General features: G+C 38.5%; 3 protein-coding genes and 1 pseudogene across 4 annotated transcripts; 2 read left to right on the plus strand and 2 right to left on the minus strand.

The window, feature by feature from the left end:
- Positions 1–99: 99 nt before the first annotated feature.
- On the minus strand, positions 100–2944 carry LOC125207308 (mitochondrial outer membrane protein porin of 36 kDa-like). The gene is made up of 6 exons (XM_048106591.2): positions 2786–2944; positions 2595–2662; positions 1982–2092; positions 1155–1241; positions 832–1040; positions 100–622 (listed from the first exon to the last, which is right to left on the minus strand). The coding sequence occupies exons 1-6, from the start codon at positions 2838–2840 to the stop codon at positions 316–318; spliced, it is 837 nt and encodes a 278-aa protein (XP_047962548.1). The 5' UTR covers positions 2841–2944; the 3' UTR covers positions 100–315.
- A 3502-nt stretch (positions 2945–6446) lies between these two features.
- Positions 6447–12028, plus strand: AMY3 (alpha-amylase-like 3). 2 transcript variants are annotated; one of them, XM_048104437.2, is made up of 13 exons: positions 6447–6808; positions 7352–7482; positions 7569–7623; positions 7725–7847; positions 7969–8086; positions 8438–8781; positions 8876–9570; positions 9833–10022; positions 10281–10387; positions 10501–10750; positions 10830–10952; positions 11079–11246; positions 11454–12028. In XM_048104437.2, exons 1-13 carry the CDS (start codon positions 6524–6526, stop codon positions 11610–11612), a joined length of 2748 nt encoding a protein of 915 aa, XP_047960394.1. In that variant the 5' UTR covers positions 6447–6523; the 3' UTR covers positions 11613–12028. The 2 variants fall into 2 exon arrangements, with proteins under 2 accessions (XP_047960394.1, XP_047960395.1); XM_048104438.2 differs by having other exon boundaries at positions 7969–8074.
- An 8-nt stretch (positions 12029–12036) lies between these two features.
- On the minus strand, positions 12037–16069 carry LOC125205475 (subtilisin-like protease SBT4.13). Its single transcript, XM_089060611.1, has 10 exons — positions 14993–16069; positions 14827–14918; positions 14652–14743; positions 14289–14535; positions 13692–14190; positions 13533–13627; positions 13241–13459; positions 13058–13169; positions 12751–12964; positions 12037–12672 (listed from the first exon to the last, which is right to left on the minus strand). Exons 1-10 carry the CDS (start codon positions 15092–15094, stop codon positions 12128–12130), a joined length of 2217 nt encoding a protein of 738 aa, XP_088916737.1. The 5' UTR covers positions 15095–16069; the 3' UTR covers positions 12037–12127.
- LOC148923394 (uncharacterized) lies at positions 15963–17657 on the plus strand (annotated as a pseudogene).
- Positions 17658–21089: the final 3432 nt, after the last annotated feature.

A 21089-nucleotide genomic window follows, 5' to 3' on the forward strand; every position in this document is an offset into this window, starting at 1 on the left:
AGTAAGGCCGTCCTAATTATTCAACATGACATCAACTTTATCTCAACCACATCACATCTTATCCAATCACTTATTCCTGCAAATAAGATAGACTGAAGATTGAGCTAAAAATTCCGAGTCCAAATGCCACTCCAGCAAGAATTATTTTTACAACCCAAAACCATATCCATACAAGAAAATTCAACCATGTCACGAGCTCAAAACTTGGTAGACAAAATGGGGTATCGAATCATATGATCATATCTCTACCTTATTGCTTGCTCAGTTTCTCAAAAAAGATGTGCATTGGCAGCCTTGTGTCCCGAGCTTCAAGGATCATGGTTTAAGAGCTACGGCCAGTCCAATCTTTGCGCTTTTCTCTATAGCCCTTGTGTCAACTTCACCCGAAATAGTGATGAGAGATTTGGGGCGCCACTCGTGCTGCATGAGAGCACTCGCTTTGCCATAGTTGTTCACTCGAGCTTTCAGAGAGGTCAGGGGATCCAGTGCATGCTGTGTCCCAATAGTGAGTGTGTTCTCATTGGTCGTGAAGCTGTGAGTCAGCTCGGCCCCAACAGCTGTGTTGGTCAATGGGCTTACTGTGTGGAAGTAGGAAGCTGTGATCGTTTCACCTTTGTCATTCCTGTGTATAAACCAAGAGCAAAAGACAACCACATTTAAACCAGGTTTTGCTTTACTTTCTAGCAAACATGATATCCGGGATCGCGAGCTAGATATCTAACAGTAGGACGGCTTCAGCAGACAATGATGCCGAGATTTCATTCATCCCAAATGGGACAATTTACGTTCTTTCATTCTACTTTTTTTTTTTAAAACTTAAAGTATACTTACAGCATCAAGGACGCGACAAGGTCAGTCGTGGTATAACTGATTCCAGCATTGTATTTCACAAAGTTTCCAGAGGCCGTGTCGAACGAGACATCAGTCCCAAAAGTAGCGTTGTTACTCCCAGCAACACCAGAGAAGTTGACGATGGGTTTAGCAGTCAGTCCAAGGCTGGTGCTAATTCCAGCATACTCATGCAAATATTGAAGTTCCACCTGTCAACCCAACCATCAATGACATAAGATTCAATCATAGCAATAATACTTGACAATCACAATTTAGATATGAAAACTGATTGATTATGTAATGTAAGAAAGAAATATAATTACCTTGCCAGACTTTTGGTCAGGAGCAATAAAGCTGAAAATAGCCTTCACTCCAGGAGCAGGCTCATCAACAGTGATTGTTGTGTATACCTAAATAGGCAGTTAATGTTTTATTAAAAGGTCGTGCACTTTAAGTATAAGGCTGTTTTATCAAACATATAAACACCATGAATTGGGATAAGTTCAACGGCAAAAGGACATCAAGGAACCAATCTTTAAGAATATTTATAACAGATAAGAGTAAAGGATACAGTATAACAAGGAGACTATCTAGACAGATACATGATAATCAATATGATTCAGAAATCCACTGCCAGTGTCAGTTTGTCGGAGAGAATCCAAATCGGGAGGAGGGAACATCAAACTAACTTCAAGGGCAGACGTCTTGCAGATCAGGAACTAATACCAATTTCATTCAGATGCAAATTCAAGAAACATCAGTAAAAATAAAACTCCTGTATCAAATTAAAAAAAAGGGCAAAGGGATAACAAAAAGAAGTAAATGTGATTCTCTGGGCTGGAAGAAGTCAAATTGTTTGTTTCACATAGCTGAAGTATCAATAAGAGTAAAATTCCGTTTTCTGAAGTTATCCCAAAATTCTCTTTTTCCCAAACAATGAGATGCCTCGAATTTTGCATTGCATCAAGTTGAAGTAAAGAGCAATTGAGCATATCTTTGCTCTTAGTTAACCGTGGTCATCATTCAGCCTATTGCTACTGATACTTAGACAACTCATTTCAGTACATTTTTCCATGACAAATACAAGCATGTTAAGTTTGTATATTACACAAAAGTTGTAAATATCGTGGAGGTTAAGTAGATTACTAACATTGGAGTGGGTATCCACTTTCACGTCAGTTGTGATGTTCTTGTTCTTCAGCTGGGTGTTAACGTCAGCCAAAAACAGGTCGCCTTTCTTTGTCCCAGATGAAGTAATGGCCTGTAGAGCAATAACCATATTAACAACACAGCTAAAACAAATCAAATATGAAACGACCAACTTATTATGTGATGATAGCCATCAAAACGGGAATGTGCAAAAAGCAGACTACAACTACAGTGCTATCCGCGCATCAATATGATGAATGTGAATCAATACTTTAATCAAACCACGAATTTCCACATTATCCTTTTAGTATATGTTGTTACTGAATCGACAGAACTACACAGGCACCATCTAAACTCCCAAGACAGGTTAATCACAGAACATTCCTCAATGGAAATGCACTGCAAATATAATTGCATAAATTAATTCCAATTTAGAAGAAAATGTGGGAGAAACCCTAAATAGCAGATACAGGGCAAATTAAGTTTTCATTCCTTCCAAATTGCACACAGAAACTCAAACAGCCCAACCTTAACAGTTGATTCTCTTGCACACAGCACAGCACATAAAAATGCATGAGTGATTCAATACAGGGAAAAGAAGTAGAAACACTAACCACGCCATTAGCAGTGTAAGTAGTGAGAGTAAACTTCTGGTCGCCCTGATAATCCTTGTAAAGAAGATCTAAAACATAAAAATAAAAATCATTTTGAGATAATAATGACAAGCTCAAAAAAATCAGAAGAAATGCAGAAATTAGCTGAGCACATACAAACACAAAATCCGTAAAGAGAAAACATCACTTGCCTCTGGCTTTCTTGCCAATATCAGTGTAAAGGCCGGGACCCTTGACAAAAACCATTCTGTCGGAAGAGTTTGGAAGAGAGAGAGAAAGGAAGAATTAGTAGAGAGAGGGGAAACGGTGGTGTTCGAATTTGCTTCGTTGGCTTAATGCATATCGTGTATCGATATGTTGCTGGAAAATGTTTATTTAATTACTGCTCTCAATTATCTACACCGTCCATATCTGTTTGGCTCATTTTTCGGCCGTCGATCTCAGTTTTCTATTAAATAAATGAAATAGCAGTAGTAGCCTAGTAGCTTACCTCACCAGCTATTTAAATATGGAGTATAAAAATATTTCAATGGTTGTGAAACAAGTCTACTGAAAATAAATGTAATGACTTCTTATCCACGAAATTCTTAAGAAATATTTCTAGAACGAAAATAGTTAAGTCTAATAAAATTGAAGCTGGTATTTGATATTAGTGTATTTATTATACCTTAATGAAATTGTAATATTTCATCTTACAGTTCGAGGGTAAAGAAAATAAGGTAAAAAATATAATTAATTTGGCCGAAAATTCAAATTCGGCAGTGCCAAGCCAATGGCCAGTTGTTGCTAATGAATATTTTTTTTATAATAGATAATGAAATTAGAAAATGATATGCGCTAAGAATATGCTGCAAAGAATGATAGTATATGCTTTTTAAAATTCTTTAGGATGCTCTCCATCTTGGGCCAAATATGGGCCAATTAGTGGACCATTTTGACAATAGTTGGGCTTTCATATTGCGATCTCTCTCAGACTCTTGAAAATTTACCACAGGACTAATGGTATGCCTGCTTATTCATAAGATTTCGGTTCTAATCAGACCGGTTGACCGATTAATTGATTTTAAATTTTCATAAATTCTAGAATCGGAACCGATTCCATAATTGATCGGTTCCGGTTTGGAACCAGCCAGTTAAGAATCGGTTGGTTCGTAATTTTAACCCGAATTTATTTATAATTTTAAATAGTTCAATACTAAAAAAATATGTAATCCAACATCTAGAAATATAACAAATAATAACTAAAAATTCAAATAAATACACAAAAAATACAAACCAATAATACAATAATATTCATATATGGATAAGAGTGATACCAAGTGTAGTAATTTTATGTTAGCAATTTTTTTTTATAAAAAGTAGGAGTTCTAAACCTTAGCAATTTTTAAAAAAATGAGTTTTAAAATTGAATTTCATTTTCCCTTTTTTCGGCTAAGCAAATATTCAATGGAATTTCTAATACTAAATGATCTTGTTGTGACTTTTTGGTTTATAACGGAATAATTAATAAACTACTATTCACTAACAAGTTAAGATCATATGTTAAATGAATTGTTATATAAATTTGTTATAAAGTTAAATTTCTATCATATGCAATGATATTGTATTTGTATAATTTCTTTTGGAAATTTAAAACAAACTTATGATGTTCTACTCATTGTAGTTAGTTCATAAAAAATGGATTGGAGAAATAATTATAGATTCAAAGTCACGGTTTAAACATTTTAAATACTTCAGAAATAGAGCTTGCAAATCTAACACCGTTTAAATCTAAAAATATACTCAATGTTTCAAATTATTTTAATTTAATACAAAATTAATTCAATTAAATTAGATTTATTAGTATATTATATTATAAAAAAAATAAAATTGAATTATAATCTGGTTCCCGGTTAGGAACCGGTCGGTTCCGGTTCCGAACCGGAACCGGTGTTATCTAAAAAGTTTGAACCGGTACCGGAACCGAAAAATCCGCTTCCGGTTCCTCAATTAACCGGTCGGTTCCGGTTCCAGTTCCGGTTAACCGAGAACCGGAGAACCGTTTAAGCACCCCTAACTAATGGTGTTAAAATTATTCTAGTAAATTTCGTCACAAGCTTTATAATTTAAGAATCGTATTCGACTGAGGGTATTTGAATTTTGAAGCTCGTCATATGAAAATATTGGCAATATATTTAATTTCTAAATTAATTTAGTTTTGATTTGCTTTGAAATGTTAATGGAAACTAAAAGAAATGAGAGAAAGTCCGACAGATGATTTTGATCAAAACAAGCTTATGATAGTAAGATTTGCCAATCATGGCATAAAGTTATACTGGAATTTGCCAATCTGATACTATAAAATTATGTTGGGATTTGCCAATTTGATAGTAAAAAATTATGCATCTTATTCTAATGTTATTATTAAGTCATTTAAAAAAAATCAAATTTGAAATCTTTTTAGATTATTTTAGATCATCCTTTTAAAATGATCTAAAAATAAATTCACAATAACATATATGACACCTGAAAATAACCTCCATATTTTTAATTCTGTATTTTATAATAAGATTGAGTTTGGCATAATATGACCACGTAAGAACGGGGATTATGACTGTGTGAGCCTTTGGATCCACGTTAAATGGCATGTGGTGCATTCATGTGCCTAAAAAATAAAAATCCCCTTTCCACGAAAAGTACACCGCCCTATTCCACCTATTTACAGTCCCCTCCCTCAGTTTTCTTCGAATTACAAGTTCACCATGACATTTTAGGTATTTCCTTGGATGACATTTTAATGCAGTGTATCCGTATGTAATTCCACAAGCAAAAAATACTCAAAGCCAAAGTTGCAGCGTTCAGCACATAAAAAACAAACAAATAAGTAGAACTTCATATAACCAAGGGTAAAGCTAGAAATTTCACTTCGAAGGAGCAAGAGTATATGTGGAGAATTTTTGAGATTTTGAAATGGGACATATATGAAAGAATTTTCAAAAAATTTCCCATAATCGTAGTTTCATTTTTTTGTTCTCTTATTTGGAGTGGAGAGAGAGGTATAATTTTGGGACAAACTACATAGTATAAGTAAACTTATTTGGTGTGTTGTGAAATTTTTAGCACCACACAACTCTTAGTCTTAAGATGTTGGATACTTACATTATTTATTTAATTTTTTAATTTCTTTATTTTTAATTATTTTGTGTATATTCTAAATTGATTCACAAATAAATATATATATTATATTCACATCAAAACAACAAAAACTAGAATATGATTAAAATAAAAAATCAAATAATTCAAGAAAACACATAATTGGAATAAAAAAGGAGAATATGAAGAAGATAGATAAAGAATGAAGTGTGGGAAAATATATTTATACATGAAAAAATGTTATTGTATATGGAGAATGCAATTGGATATTTTAATTTTTTTTTATAAAATTTGATTCTATATAAAAGCACGCGAAGGCATATTACCCGAGAATCCAACATGCTCAACGTCATGCTCTGGCAAATAAGCATGCAAGCTCAGCCTTTGAGCACGCTGCAGCACATACCCTTAGCAAATCCCAACTATAGCTCTTGCGCGAGGCTTTTCAAATTGTATGTCGCTTGGGTACGCCCAAGTAAAATATATATATATATATATATATATATATATTTTTAATAAATATGTATTTCCTTCTTTTTTATCAACTTTTATTTTAATGCAAGCATATTTCCATATTTGGTTTATGGTGCTTCTGGCTATTGTTGCAACTTGGCTTAGATATTTGAGGATTTTAGTGAAAAGGGGTGATTTATGTAAATAGTCGTAATATACACACAGATATTTAAGCGAAACAAAAAATCAATACATTAATCAATAATCATATACACGTATGTGATACAAATATCTGCGAACATCTCCACCTTTCTTCTCCTGAATCTCTTCTGCATCTGATCACAATGTCGGTAGTTACGGCGGACTCACTCTTCAATCTCCATCTCCGCCACCATCGCCGCCGCAATACTGATTTCAAACCCATCGAAAAGTTGCAGCTTGTTTCCAAAAATCCCATTTCTTTCAACCGCAATTGCACGCACACGCCCAACCGCCGCGCCAATTTTCGCTCCCATCGTCATTACTGCCCTCCCAAAGCTCTCAGCTCCTCCGGAACCGCCGTCGTTGAGACGCCCGAAGCTACAGATGTCACCTTTTCTGAAACTTTCGAGTTGAAGCGGCGTGAAAAGGTAGAATTTTTGTATTTATAGCTCGTGGAATTCGTATGTTTGTTGAGTTGTGTGGCTAGCGCGTTTCTCGGTGAGATCAATTCAAACGTAATGTAAGTGTAAATTTGGGATTTTAGGCAGTTAAGCTTGATTGTGCAAGTGTGATCATTTTGTGAAGGCCTTTTTGTTAAACTGTTTGTTTAATTGGAAACTTGGATTTCGAATTTTGGTTTGCAGAAATTGTTTGCATGTTGTGTTTCTTCATGAGATCAATCGTAAGATTAGCTATAAATTATTTTGGAATCTTGAAGGAATTTCTAAAATATTGTTCTTGAATGATTTTTCTGAAAATTTTGTTGCTTAATACTAGCTGAAATAAAGGAAGTGGGAGAAAATACCCCAAAGCTTTAGTCTTTGTTTTCCGGCTAATAATTTTTTTTCCTTCAGCTCTAATCACTTTTCGACTGATAACTGTAGTTACTTGCAGTTGAATGTATTTCTATGCCCCAAAGTAAATTTAATACAGTATGCTTTTTTCAAAGCCTATTTTGCTTATTGTGACAGCTGGAAGGAAAGATAACAATCAGATTAGAAAGTGGAAAAGATGAAGATCATTGGAGCCTTACTGTGGGGTGTAGTTTACCCGGAAAATGGGTTCTTCACTGGGGAGTCAATTACATTGGCGATACTGGCAGGTATACAATATTTTAGTGATGGAAATACTGAAGTATGCACTTCATGGTTACATCGTCATGACAAATGTTTATTCTCATTGTTGCAGCGAATGGGATCAACCTCATGAGGATATGAGACCTCCAGGATCCATCCCTGTTAAGGTAAATATGAATTCGTTTAGCTGGAGCTAACGAATGCATTCTATTTTTTTCCAGGCATCTTATGTTCTTGTGTGGATACTGGTATCAATTGCTTTTTCCAGGGCTATGCAATTGAAACTCCTTTCGAAAGATCACCTGCCTCATCTCTAGGAGATTCTTTTGTTGTAGTGAAGATTGATTTCAACACAAACAGTTCTATTGCTGCCATAAATTTTGTGCTGAAGGTGTGTTCTGCTGTGTTGCTGGGAAAATGTTTATTTCTCTGACTGGTTCATGGTTTAAGTCTCCACAAATATTCTATCTTGGATGTATCCTTGGACTTTTTGTGACTTTTTGGTGGTCTAGGATGAGGAAACTGGGTGTTGGTATCAGCATAGAGGAAGAGATTTTAAAGTTCCTCTTGTCGGTTCCCTTCAAGATGATGGCAATGTTGTTGAAGCAAAGAGCTTGGGTGTGTGGCCAGGTCGCTTTGGATATGCTTGCTCTATAGTTCTAAAATGTTTCATTCTCACATGTTCTTCTTTTTCTTTTCTCTTTCTATTTTGGTACTTTAGATGCTCTGCTGACGAGTATCCTGTGCGCTAGGGATTTATTGATACTGCTAACTTTTTAATTCCAGTGTTGGTTAAGATTGATTTAACTTGGCTTTTTCTACGTTATATTATTTTTTTCTTCTTAATGTTACTGTGTCCCATCCATCGAGTGTTGGAAATATAAAATGCATAATTTTTCTGTTCTTCATAGCTTCTTGCCCGTTGACTTTACATTCAGTCTTCTCAATGTTTGAAAATTGTTAGTATTTTTGTTGTGGCAGGTGACTTGGGAAAAATATCCAACTTGCCTCAGGAAACTGAATCTGCTGATGCTCAAGTAGATGACATTAAAGAATCTAGCTTGAAACAGAGGCCTCTTCAAGGTTTTTATGTAGAGCAATCTGTCTTTAAAGAAATTTGTATTGACAACTCAATGAGTGTGTCAGTGAGTCACTGCACAGAGAAAGCTAAAAATGTGGTGCGTATAGAAACTGATCTACCTGGAGATGTAGTCGCACACTGGGGTGTTTGGAGAGATGAAGGTAAGAATTGGGAAGTGCCGGTAGAACCATACCCTCCTGAAACAATCACATTCAAGAACAAGGCTTTGCAAACGCTGTTGCAGGTATACCAAAGAATAAATTTTAGGTTAGTCGTACCCTGTATTCTTTCAGTCATTAAGTTAATCTTGATGTGAATATTATTATTCTTCATTGCAGCAAAAAACAGACGGAACAGGTTCTTGGGGGTCATTTACATTGGGTGATGAATTCTCCGCATTTGTTTTTGTGCTGAAGCTGGGCAGTAATACATGGTTGAATTGCAAAGGAGATGACTTTTACATACCCTTCTCAAGTAATGCAACCAAAGCTGAACTGTCTGGTTCTACTCATTCTAGTGGTGAGGGACAACCTGTGGCTCTTGATTCCCAAGCGACGTCTGATGATACATTTGATGACACATCTGAGTCCAAAGAAGTAGTTTCTGCTTATGCTGGTGGTATCATTAATGAGATAACTAAACTAATGAATGGTATTTCCACGGAAAAGAGTAGGAAAACAAAAAGCAGACAAGCCCAAGAGACCATTCTCCAAGAAATTGAGAAGCTTGCTGCAGAAGCCTATAGTATCTTCCGAAGTTCTACACCTATATTTACAGAAGTTGAACTGGCTGAGGTGGAAGATGATTCACCACCCCCTATAACAATATCTTCAGGGACTGGTTCTGGGTATGAAATCCTCTGCCAGGGATTTAATTGGGATTCCCATAAATCAGGAAGATGGTATCTGGAGATTCAGGAAAAAGCTTCAGAATTAGCATCACTTGGTTTTACTGTTATATGGTTACCTCCGCCTACTGATTCTGTTTCACCTGAAGGCTACATGCCAAGGGATTTGTACAATTTAAACTCCAGGTATCATTTAATATACACCATTACTGATTCTACATGCCTTACATTAATAGAAACAGAAAGAGTGGATAGTATTTTAGGCCTATCTGACTACAAAGTCAATTTACAGGTAAATGATCAAGTGTGAACTATGGCACAGAACCTTTACTCTCCTACTTGGTCATTAAGTTACTCACAGTGATGTTGTTACTGTTAGAATCAACACCAGTATTTTGTGATGATTATAATTGCTGCAAAAATGATGACAAGAAATAGTGTTTGTTAGGTATGGAGATATTGATCAGTTGAAGAATGTTGTGAAGAAACTGCATGAAGTTGGATTAAAGGTTCTCGGAGATGTTGTCTTAAACCACCGATGTGCGCAGTTCCGAAATCAAAATGGTGTCTGGAATATATTTGGAGGTCGCTTGAATTGGGATGACCGTGCAGTTGTTTCTGATGATCCCCATTTTCAGGTTTCAAATCCTTTGACTTGATTTCCATGTGTAAATTGGTATTCTTAGTAACATCCATCAAGTATGTAAATAAGATAGTGTTACTAACCCAATAAGGACATTCATCTTGGTTTACAAAAGTAGCTGAGTAATCTTATCGTCTATGAAGTATGAACCATGTTTGGTGAAACCTTGTTTCCTGTGTCTTTTTTGATGTAGCAGTCTGTGCATTGGGTATGCTGCAACTCTTAAGTATTGTCTCTGTTTGATCACTCACAGGGAAGGGGCAACAAAAGTAGTGGAGATAACTTCCATGCAGCTCCAAACATTGACCACTCTCAAGAATTTGTCAGAAAGGACATTAAGGAATGGCTATGCTGGTTGCGGTTAGTTATTAGTTTAAATTTCTGTTATTTTCGACTAACTGAAAGAGAAGTACACAAAACATTTCTGTGTAAATGTGATGTTACATGAAATTGGCTGGTACTTTGATGTGCAGAGAAGAAATCGGTTATGATGGATGGAGGCTTGATTTTGCACGGGGATTTTGGGGTGGCTATTTCAAGGACTACTTAGAAGCAAGTGAGCCTTATTTTGCCGTAGGGGAGTTCTGGGATTCACTAAGTTATAGTTATGGTGAGATGGATCATAATCAAGATGCACATCGGCAGAGAATAGTAGATTGGATTAACGACACAAGTGGAACTGCTGGTGCATTTGATGTCACAACCAAGGGAATTCTTCATTCCGTAAGCATATGACTTTAAATATCTCAATAATATAGTAATTATTATTGTTTTCTTGTCTCTCCTGATCTGCGTCATATAGGCACTTGAAAGATGTGAATATTGGCGATTATCTGATGAGAAAGGAAAACCTCCTGGGGTGATGGGATGGTGGCCATCTAGGGCTGTTACTTTTATTGAGAATCATGATACCGGTTCCACTCAGGTTGGACCTCGTTCTATCCTTGATTTCTTCCGTGTATAGTCAGATCTTTCAACTTCTGAGCTGGTTTATCAGTGATAACTAAGCGCGAAACATTATGTTTGCTAAATTTACTCTTCTGTTTTAAAGGGTCATTGGAGATTCCCAGGTGGTAAAGAAATGCAAGGTTATGCATATATCCTAACACACCCCGGCACACCATCTGTCTTCTATGATCATATTTTCTCAGATTATAAATCTCAAATCAAAGAACTCATCTCTATCCGGAATCGCAAAAAGATCCACTGTCGGAGCACAGTAAGCTTCTGAAGTTTTGTCTTTGATTTTTTCTCCTTTTTCCGATTGTAAGTTTAAGGTTTCACTGGAGTTTCCATGGCATCATATGCGACTCAGGCCTCTGCAATGATTATGACAATTAACTTTTATGGATTTTGAGCAGCATACCGAATGTGAGGTTGTTTTTCATATGCAGAGCTCTGACCACATGCTCTTATCTGAATTTAGGTTAAAATAGTAAAGTCAGAGAGAGATGTTTATGCAGCAGTAATTGATGATAAGGTTGCAATGAAGATTGGACCTGGACACTATGAACCCGATAAAGGTGCAAAAAACTGGTCTTTGGCCACAGAGGGCAGAGATTACAAGGTCTGGGAAGCATCATAAATCCGGAGGCACTGCAATACAAGTTTATGGACAAATATATCACTGACACTGCCAAATAAGAAGATTCTGACATTGGTTGATTGCTGCCTGTACTTCTCCAGAACACCGTCATGGCCCTTGGAGTTGCTGCATCAGTTTTCCCCCCTCAGGCCTTCGCTAACCGATAATTGACTATTAAGTTATACTAATAAGTGCGCTTCCAGATTGTGGATGGCGGAATGGAATTCACGGCCTTATGTGTACTGTATGTATACTTCAGCAGCCATGTTCACGAAACGGCTACTGCGATGAATTATATGTATTGGTAGAACAGGTAGAAAATCCAAGTGGATTCTCATTTTGTATGTGTTGATTGTATCATTGTGACCAGATACTGTTACACTGGTTATTTAATACTAAGAAAATAAATTTGTGTACGCTATAATTTAGCAAAGTAGATCCGTGGTATCAATTCAACTAAATTGGGTTATCTTTAGTTTTCATAATGAATAACCTAAACCTATAAACATGTCTAGCTACAAATCGTCCCTGTATAGAACAACTGGACTCCGGACTCTATGAATTCCATCAGACCATTCCAAAGAAGCCGACACCATTTTCGCATTAGTCTTCCCACTAATGACCACTTCAAATGACTTCTTCTCGTTCATAGCTCCAAATGCAAGGGTGCTAGGCTCCACCGAAACGATGTAGTCTGAGCTTTTAGTCGTTGTGACCTTGTATGTTGAGTTCCCTAGTCCAACATTTGTAACTACTCTAGTAAATTTCTCAGAAAAAGTCACAACTTTGTTACCATTAGCCTTAATGCAGGCAGTCATGGAAGGGTAGTTAAGGTCCTTTGGTGTGATTCGCCCTCGAGTAAGGCAGCTGCGCTTCACTCCAAATATCTTTCCCAGTTTTGCAGGTTTGTAACCCACACTGCCCAGCATCTTAACATAATCCTCTGCAACTGTCTCATAAACGAGGCCAGCATCTGCAGCTCTCACCGGATCAATATGCCCAGTGCCATAAGAGAATTCTGCTAGTGCTAGTGGATCTTTAGTGGCATCCATTCTCCAAGCTGAGAAATGGATAGCTAAAATGAATTATTATTATGTTCTTTTTTCCTTTTGGCTAATCACTAATCACTGATTGTTACCAGTTGTCATAAGAGCTGATTTGATTGCTGAAGGGGACCAGCTAGGATGCAATGATTTTAGATAAGCAGCTACTCCAGCAACGTGTGGACAAGACATGGATGTTCCAGAAAGTATGTTGTATTTAACAGATCTATCGTCTCCATAGACATCCGATGGCGATGCCAGAGGTGAAAAAGCTGCCAGGATTTCGATTCCAGGTGCTGTTACATCTGGCTGTATATGTAAAACGAATCAGACGCGTTACCATAACATATCATGTTAACTTGTTCTTCAGTGCTGACTTTAGATATGTGAAGAAGATTGCACCTTTAAAATATCTGGGATGATGATATTCGGACCTCTTGAGGAAAAGCTAGCAACTAGAGGGGCATCAAGATTTTTCACTGATTCACTGGTCATTATTTCCACTTTGGGGGATCTGTAGAGAGGTTTGGTTTTGACTCATTTAGAACACAAAAAAATGCCAAATATAAGATAAGATGATTTTACTCTGTGGTGTTGAGGTAGCTCTGGATGATGCGGAAGTCATGCTCCTGCAAACTGGAGGCTGGAATGGGAAAAACGATTGAAACATCACCAAAAATATCCGACAAGGCAACGGTGCCAATAGCTCGTGCAATGAAGGCTTCTGCTATGCCAATGATGGAGTAGCAGGGGACGATTTTTCCCTTCACTAAAGATGGCTCTAAACACCCCGGAAAACAGTGCCTAAATGTGTAGCAAGGAATTAGGCTCTTTCTGAGTCATTCTATAAGAGAAGGGATTTTGGAGTTCAGTTTACTTTGCCACTTCTTTGTCACAGTTTTCTGTGACGTCTTCACCGGATACTAAGGGGTAGGTATTCTGCTTCGAGCTGAAGGTATTCACTCCCTTTCCCTGTAAAACACATGTTATAAGATACAAACTAGTTCAAGAAAGTGTTAAGTTTTCTGATGCATACTGTCAATATACTCCCATTTTCAAGAGCAACTTTGGTGATGATCCCCCTATCAGTACTGCTTGCAGCAACTGAGAAAATCCACGGGACGATGCTGGAGGTTGATTTCTTTAACCCTGTGTTCCCTGCAGCTTGCACCACTAAAATTCCCTTAAGCGATGCATGAAGAGCGCCAACTGAGATTGGATCATGCATCGGTCGAGATGCTGTAGGGGCCCCGATTGAGATTGAGATGATATCAACTCCATCCGCTATGGCATCATCGAATGCAGCTAGTATATCTGCTGATTGGCAACCACTTGGATTACAAACTTTGTATACTGCAATTCGTGACGAGGGAACCCCTCCTCGGGCTGTTCCTTTGGTAATTCCATAGAGACTAGCATGTGTTACAGAGTTTCCTGCTACTGTTGAAGCGGTGTGAGTGCCATGGCCCTGTACATCTCTGGCAGAATCATCGGGTAGAGGCAGCGAGGTGTAGTGACGAGCCCCTATCACTTTGCTGGATAACAAGAAATACTAGGTGATCTGGATAATAAGAAATACTAGGTGATCTAGATAAGAAGCATTTGATAAATTTAGTAAGAAAAGAGGTTATACTTGTTGCAGGTGAAGTTCTTTCCACCACTGCAAGCACCTTTCCATTTCTTGGGTGGATGGCTGAAGCCTTTGTCACTGAAACTCTCTGACTCCGGCCAAATTCCAGTGTCAATGACACCAATAATCGTGTCACTCTCAACTGTGGGATTCCGGTCAACATTTTCATGAAATCCCATGAAATCCCAAGATCTTGTAGTTTCGGGGTAAAAACTTAAACTTGGAAATATTGATACTACTCCTTCATGACCTGCATGATATTCAGAGAAAAAAATAGATGCTAACTCTGATATGAAATTACATTATGCTGAAGATCAGCAAAAAGTTATGTGATAGGACCGAAAATATGCATGAGTGGAACTTTACTTGCCAACTTTTCGTGCTCTTGAGCCGTGAGATAGGCTACAAACCCGTTGAAACTTCTTGTGTAACTTCTAACCAAGGACTGTCCCAAAAACCTTTTAGAAGAAAACATATATCACTATTGACTGTTATTTTCTATGCAAAAAGCTATATGTAATATAGCAAGTACTTCTATTACCTGCTTTCAACAACTTGTTGAAGCATGTTAAAATGGTGAGATGAAAGAGAATGATCTCTTTCAACAAGATTTCCCATGTACACAATGTATACCTACTATCAGAGTGAGTTCAGACAGTCAAATAGATGTACTCCTTAAGAAGGTAAGAAACTTGGACAGAACTTACCTGTCTATCATCCTCTGCTATGAAAGATTGAAGGGCGTTGCTCAAAATCAGAACAAGAACAAGTAAAATGCAGGAAGTTCGAAGAGAGAAGAAAATTTTCATGATTGTGAGACAAGATTTACTCAAGCTCACTCCAATGTTAACCGATACTTTTATTTTTAAGTCACTAATTACTACCCCATTAAATTAACTTCCATATTGGGGGTGAATCATTGAATCAACTATCTGCTACTCTGGTGGGTTGATAATTACAGAAGGTATTTCCTTTACTCGTGTTTCATTTCACTAGTTCACATTATATGCACTTAATAATAGGACGTGAAGGAGAAAGTTATAAACTATTTGGACGGATCACCTAGAAATAAATCATATTGATTGCCATGTAAGAACAGCGGATATGTATCAATCACTACATTTCAGTATTTAAAACACAGTTTTCTCACAATAGCAAAGCCTTCAGTTCAGACACTGTCAACAACGATTGGACTTCGAACTCTGTGGGCCCCATCAGACCATTCGAGTGAGGCCGACACCATTTTCCTGCTGATCTTATCACTGATAACCACTTCAAATGATTTTCTCTCATTAGATGCTCCAAATGATAGGAGCATCTAGAACTCTGTTAGAAAAGAAAAGATTGTAAATGGAATCAATTACTCCAATTAGGTGATTGACAAAATATTTTATAATTAAATTATAATACTTGGTGCCCAAGAATACTTGAAGCTCAAGAATACTTGGTGCTCAAGATTACTTGGAGCACAAGCTCTACCATATTTACTTGTTTGTAATCCCTATTTAAAGGGTGCTTTATACAATGAAATAATCATCCTATTCAAAACAACCGTTCTCTTTTCTTCTTCCCTTTCAATTATGTTTTCTGCACCATTTAACATGGTGCCAGAGCAGGACTCAGAAAAGTTTCATCATCGTCCCTAAACCTTTCCCGACCTTTTAAACCAAAACCTGCAGAAAACCATTCAATATGTTAGAAAACGACGAAAAAAACAGTCCATCCCAATCGGATGAAATTGCTCGGCAAATCGCTGAGATCATGAGCCGAAGACTTTCCCTGATAATACCACCCAAACCAGAAACCACAGAAAACCCACTAGAAAAATCAGTTGTGTACAAAATTGATACACAACCTCTCCACGTCTGAGGCAGCAAGTTAAACGGAGACAATTACTCCGAATGGGCTGTGCTAATGAAGACGGCTATAAGCGGCAGGGGAATGGTATCTCACGTAACCGGAGTGCCGCCTCCACCGCCACGAACAGATCCAGCCTTCTCGCAATGGCAACAAGCCGACCATTGCGTGTTTACATGGCTGACACAAAATATCGAGCCGCGGCTGGTCAGCCGGGTATTGAAGCAACCGACTGCCAAGCACATATGGGATGCATTGGCGGTCACTTACGGAAGCGGTGGAGACAAACTCCAGATTTACGACCTGCACATCAAAGCCAGTATGGTGAAACAAGGAAGTCAATCGTTGGAAGAGGTATGGAGCACCCTACAAGATCTGTGGATGTCAATAGACCAAAAGCGGACAAATCCTATGAAATACCCTGAGGATATGGAAATACACGACAATTGGATCCAAGAACAAAGATTGTATACTTTTCTGACTGCCATTGATGGCAAATACGAATCAACAAAGAGGGAGATAGTTAAAATGGAGCCACTCCCCTCGGTGGATCTTGCGTATAACTTGATCAAACAAGAAGAAACAAGATCTCAGGTTCTGCAGTCAGGAGCCGCAACCACGACGGATGGCATAGGGGCTGGACTCATCGCCCGACAAACCAGTTCGGTGGCGGTTCGAGGGGCGGCGGCAATCGAGGTGGAGGTGGCTGGAACCTGCGAAGCAACGACGAGGACAAATCGAAGCTGGTTTGTTCCTATTGCAAGAAGAAAAAACACACAAAAGATCAGTGCTTTGAATTGATTGGATATCCCGATTGGTGGGAGGAGAAACATGCCAAGAATTCAACCGCCCCACCGCCTGCACGCACACCCTGGAACCGCGACGGTCACGCGGCGGCAGTCGTCGGAGGAGATGGAGGTGGCTATCCTCACGCCGCCACCGAGGGCAACAAGGAAGTCACTCAAACTCGGGGCGGCGATAGGGGAGCTGCACCGATAGGCGCTGCACAACCGAGGACACACACCGGCGCCGCCAATTTCGCCGGAGGGACGGTGATTCGAGACTGGAGCGAGGCGGAATTTGGAGGAGTCGGGGAAGGAGCGGCGGCGGGTGAAGGTAAGGTAGGGTTTGAGGGTTCTTTTATTAAAAAGCCCCAAGCCCTACGAAAATTCCAAACTTTATCCCAAACTTTTGATAATTTACCTTATGCACCCCATTTGTTGCCCAATGACCCCCGAACTCCTATTTCGTGCAAATCAGACCCCAAATTGTGTATTATTCCTGTAAATGCCCAAATTGTGTGTAAAATTAGGTTTCAGCCCCTAGAAAATTGTGGAATTGCATGTAAAGTGTCTAGTGAAAATGAGAAGAACGATAGGTGGATATTCGATTGTGGGGCAACAGATACAATAACTTATGATGCTTCGGATCTTACAGAGATTCATAAACCTCAAAAATCTCATATTCAGACAGCTAATGGGGAATTTACAAGAGTTGAAGGAGCGGGAACTGTGAAAATATCACCTACTCTTCAATTATCTAATTGTCTTTACATTCATTTGATGTCTCAAAAATTGTTGTCTATTAGCCATGTCACGAAGGAATTAAACTGCACCTTATTGATGCAACCACATTTCTGTCTGTTGCAGGATATCCGAACCGGGGAAATAATTGGACGTGGCACTGAACGTGATGGATTGTACTATGTAGACGAGATAGCGCAAAAAGGGGCCGCCATGCTAACTCACGGGTCTGCCGATAGGAAAGCTTGGCTTTGGCATCGGCGCTTGGGACATCCGTCTATCGGTTACTTAAAACTATTATTTCCCGAATTTGTTTCTAAACATGATGAGTATTGTGAAACTTGTTTTTTAGCCAAAAGCCACCGAACTTCTTATCCTTTGAATAATACTCGTGTTGATTTCTCGTTTTCCTTAATTTACTCTGATGTTTGGGGGCCCGCACCTTTTACTAGGGGACATGGTCTTAGATATTACTTAGTCTTTGTAGATGATTGCACTCGCATGACTTGGGTATACTTTATGAAACAAAAATCTGAGGTTTATTAACATTTTTTCCACTTTTTTAACCTTATCAAAAACTAGTACCAACACTCTATAAAAATCCTGAGATCAGATAATGGGAGGGAATTCGTTAACTCGGCCATGAAATAATTTTTTCAAGAAAATGGCCTGATTCATCAAACCAGTTGTGCCTATACTCCCGAACAAAATGGTGTAGCCGAAAGAAAAAACCGTTCCCTCCTAGAAATGACTCGCTCTATGCTCATTGAGTCAAAAGCCCCGAAACACTTCTGGCCAGAAGCTATTGCCACCTCAGCCTACCTCTTAAACAGATTACCCACAAGTATCCTCAAACACCAAACACCACTCCAAGCCCTTGTTGGGGTTTGTATACTAAAAGATGCTTCGAGCGTACATGCCTTTGTACAGTCAGCTTGTGCATGTATACGAGAAACGCCACATCCACTTGTTTACCTATTTATGAGAATAAATAATATAATATAAATGGTTTATTATTGAAATATGATAAACAAGTCTAAGGCTTTTTACTAAGAAGGTCAAGTAGGGAAATTCGATGAATCTCCTCATGAGTTTTCCAGTAGGGGACTTGGCCAGATCTAGTAAGAAGAAAAACGTATTCACAACCTAGATAGGCTTTGGCTACCTATTGGTACGGTTGCGGTGTTTGTGATAATTCTCTCTTACCTAAGATGAGATTAGTAACACCGGTGTGGTAAAGCACTGAAAGGATCTAATCCGAAATGTATTCTTTATTGCTATCTACTGAAAGAATATATTTCAGAAAGTTTAGTATTTTCTAGTCTATGATATTAATATCAATATTGTTTATTCAATCAAACGCCACTTTGACTTATCAATATGTGAGAGTTTGTACGTAACTCAAGTTCATGATATCTTGGGTGGTAGTAATTGAATAACATGAAGGTATTGGAATATTATTTCATAGAATTCGCGTGCCCAGTGTGGTATGATTAAATCCCTAAAAGGTGATCCCCAATGAGGTGTTTGAAAGAGGAATTTATTATTCAGAAAACTGCGCAGTTGGAATTTATTCCACGAATAATAAATAAAGTTTCAAACTAGAAAAACTCTTTGGAGAATTAATTTAATTCTAGTCACATAGCAGACAAAAGAATTAAATTGATGGATCAAGATAATCTTAAACGCGGGAAATATTATAAAATAAAATGGACCCAAGTTATTTGTAATTTGGTGATTTAAGTGGGAGTGCAATATTATTCTTTAGTGGAATAAAATAATATTCCATTGATAATATATTAAATCATGGGTCATTTGATTTAATTAGTAATTTATCTAATGGGTGAGCTCAACACTTAAGTCATTCCATGGATCCCCTTACTAGCCCAATAAGGTCCACTATAAATAATAAATGAAAGGAAAACCCTAGCACACAATCCAAGACAACACAAAACCCTAACCCTAGTGCCTAGAAATCGGCGCCTCCTTCCTCTTCCTCTTGGTCTCGATTTTCGAGCCATAGTTGTGGGAGAATTAGGGTTTTGATTATTGTTCTTGATCTATCCTAATTCATAGGATTAGATCTAGACAATTTGGTGTTTGTATTGGGTTTCCCTAGATCCATTCAAAGTTATTTAATTGGTTTTCTAAGATCCGCCCACACGGATGGAGAATCAAGGACGAGGGAATAGTACGGAAGATTCGTGGTCGATAAACCAAGGATCTCCGGGTGGTGCAGCTAGCAACGTCAATCCAATGATGGATTATGAGGTAACAATCGAATCTACATCGAATATGCATGATTATGTGTTTATTTGATGTTATATCTATAGATCTATGTTTATTGCATGAAATTGGAATCGAATGCATAATCACCTAAATAGATCCGTTCTAGGACCTGTTTGGTTTCCGTGTCTTCCGCTGCGGTAGTCCCAACAGCCCTATCCTCCTTCACCAAAATTCCACCACCCTTAACTCTTGAACCACGAGTCTTTGGGTGCTCCGTTTTTGTTCACACCCCAAAACATGAACGAACCAAACTTTCCCCTTGTGCAATCAAGTGTGTCTTCGTGGGATACGAGGTAAACCAAAAGGGGTATAGGTGCTTCGATCCTAAAACCAACCGAGTGTTTGTCACCATGGATTGCAATTTCCTTGAAACCGAATACTTCTATACCCACCTCAGCGGTCAGGGGGAGAGTAGTGGTAAGGACCCGCTAAGTTGGATATCAGCGCCAATGCCAACACCAAGTAATCTCGAAGTGGGCCTAACAGAGACGGCAGTAAGCGGTTCCGCCGAGCAAGTCTCTGAAGTAGGACAGTCTGTTCCTGAAGGTGACGCTCACCCAACTACTTCCCCGTTGAGGCTATCCAATGTAAGTATTGATACCCCTGTAATCCCGATTCCTTTTACTACTGATGATGTAAGTGTTGATGAAGAAACAGACCCCGTTGCGGAGAGCACAGGTGAAGAAACTAGTGAAGTAGAAGGGGTCGAAGGAGTTGACCCCGACACAGGAGGATACATCATTCCTCATCGGGAGAACAAGGGAGTTCCACCTAAAAGGTACACACCTGAGAGGATTAACAGGAAGGCTCGCTACTCCGTTGCTTGCCTAGTTACGAGTCATCTGTCAGAAATGATCCAAGCTTTTGAGAAAGCACTGTATGAGGAAGAAGAGATCCCACAGTCATGGGAAGAGGCTATGAGACATAAGCACTGGAGAGAGGCAATGCAAAAAGAAATAGACGCACTGATCCGAAACAACACTTGAGAAACGTGCATCTTACCCAAAGGAAAGCGACCTGTAGGATGTCGATGGGTCTTCACTATTAAGAGGAGACCAGATGGCTCAGTTGAGAGGTACAAAGCAAGGCTGGTTGCGAAAGGCTATACTCAGACCTATGGGGTAGACTATTCAGA

Source organism: Salvia hispanica, chromosome 6, assembly GCF_029641045.1.
Source record: "Salvia hispanica isolate PSC_SH4W2 chromosome 6, Shi_PSC_v1, whole genome shotgun sequence".
Lineage (NCBI taxonomy): Eukaryota > Viridiplantae > Streptophyta > Magnoliopsida > Lamiales > Lamiaceae > Salvia > Salvia hispanica.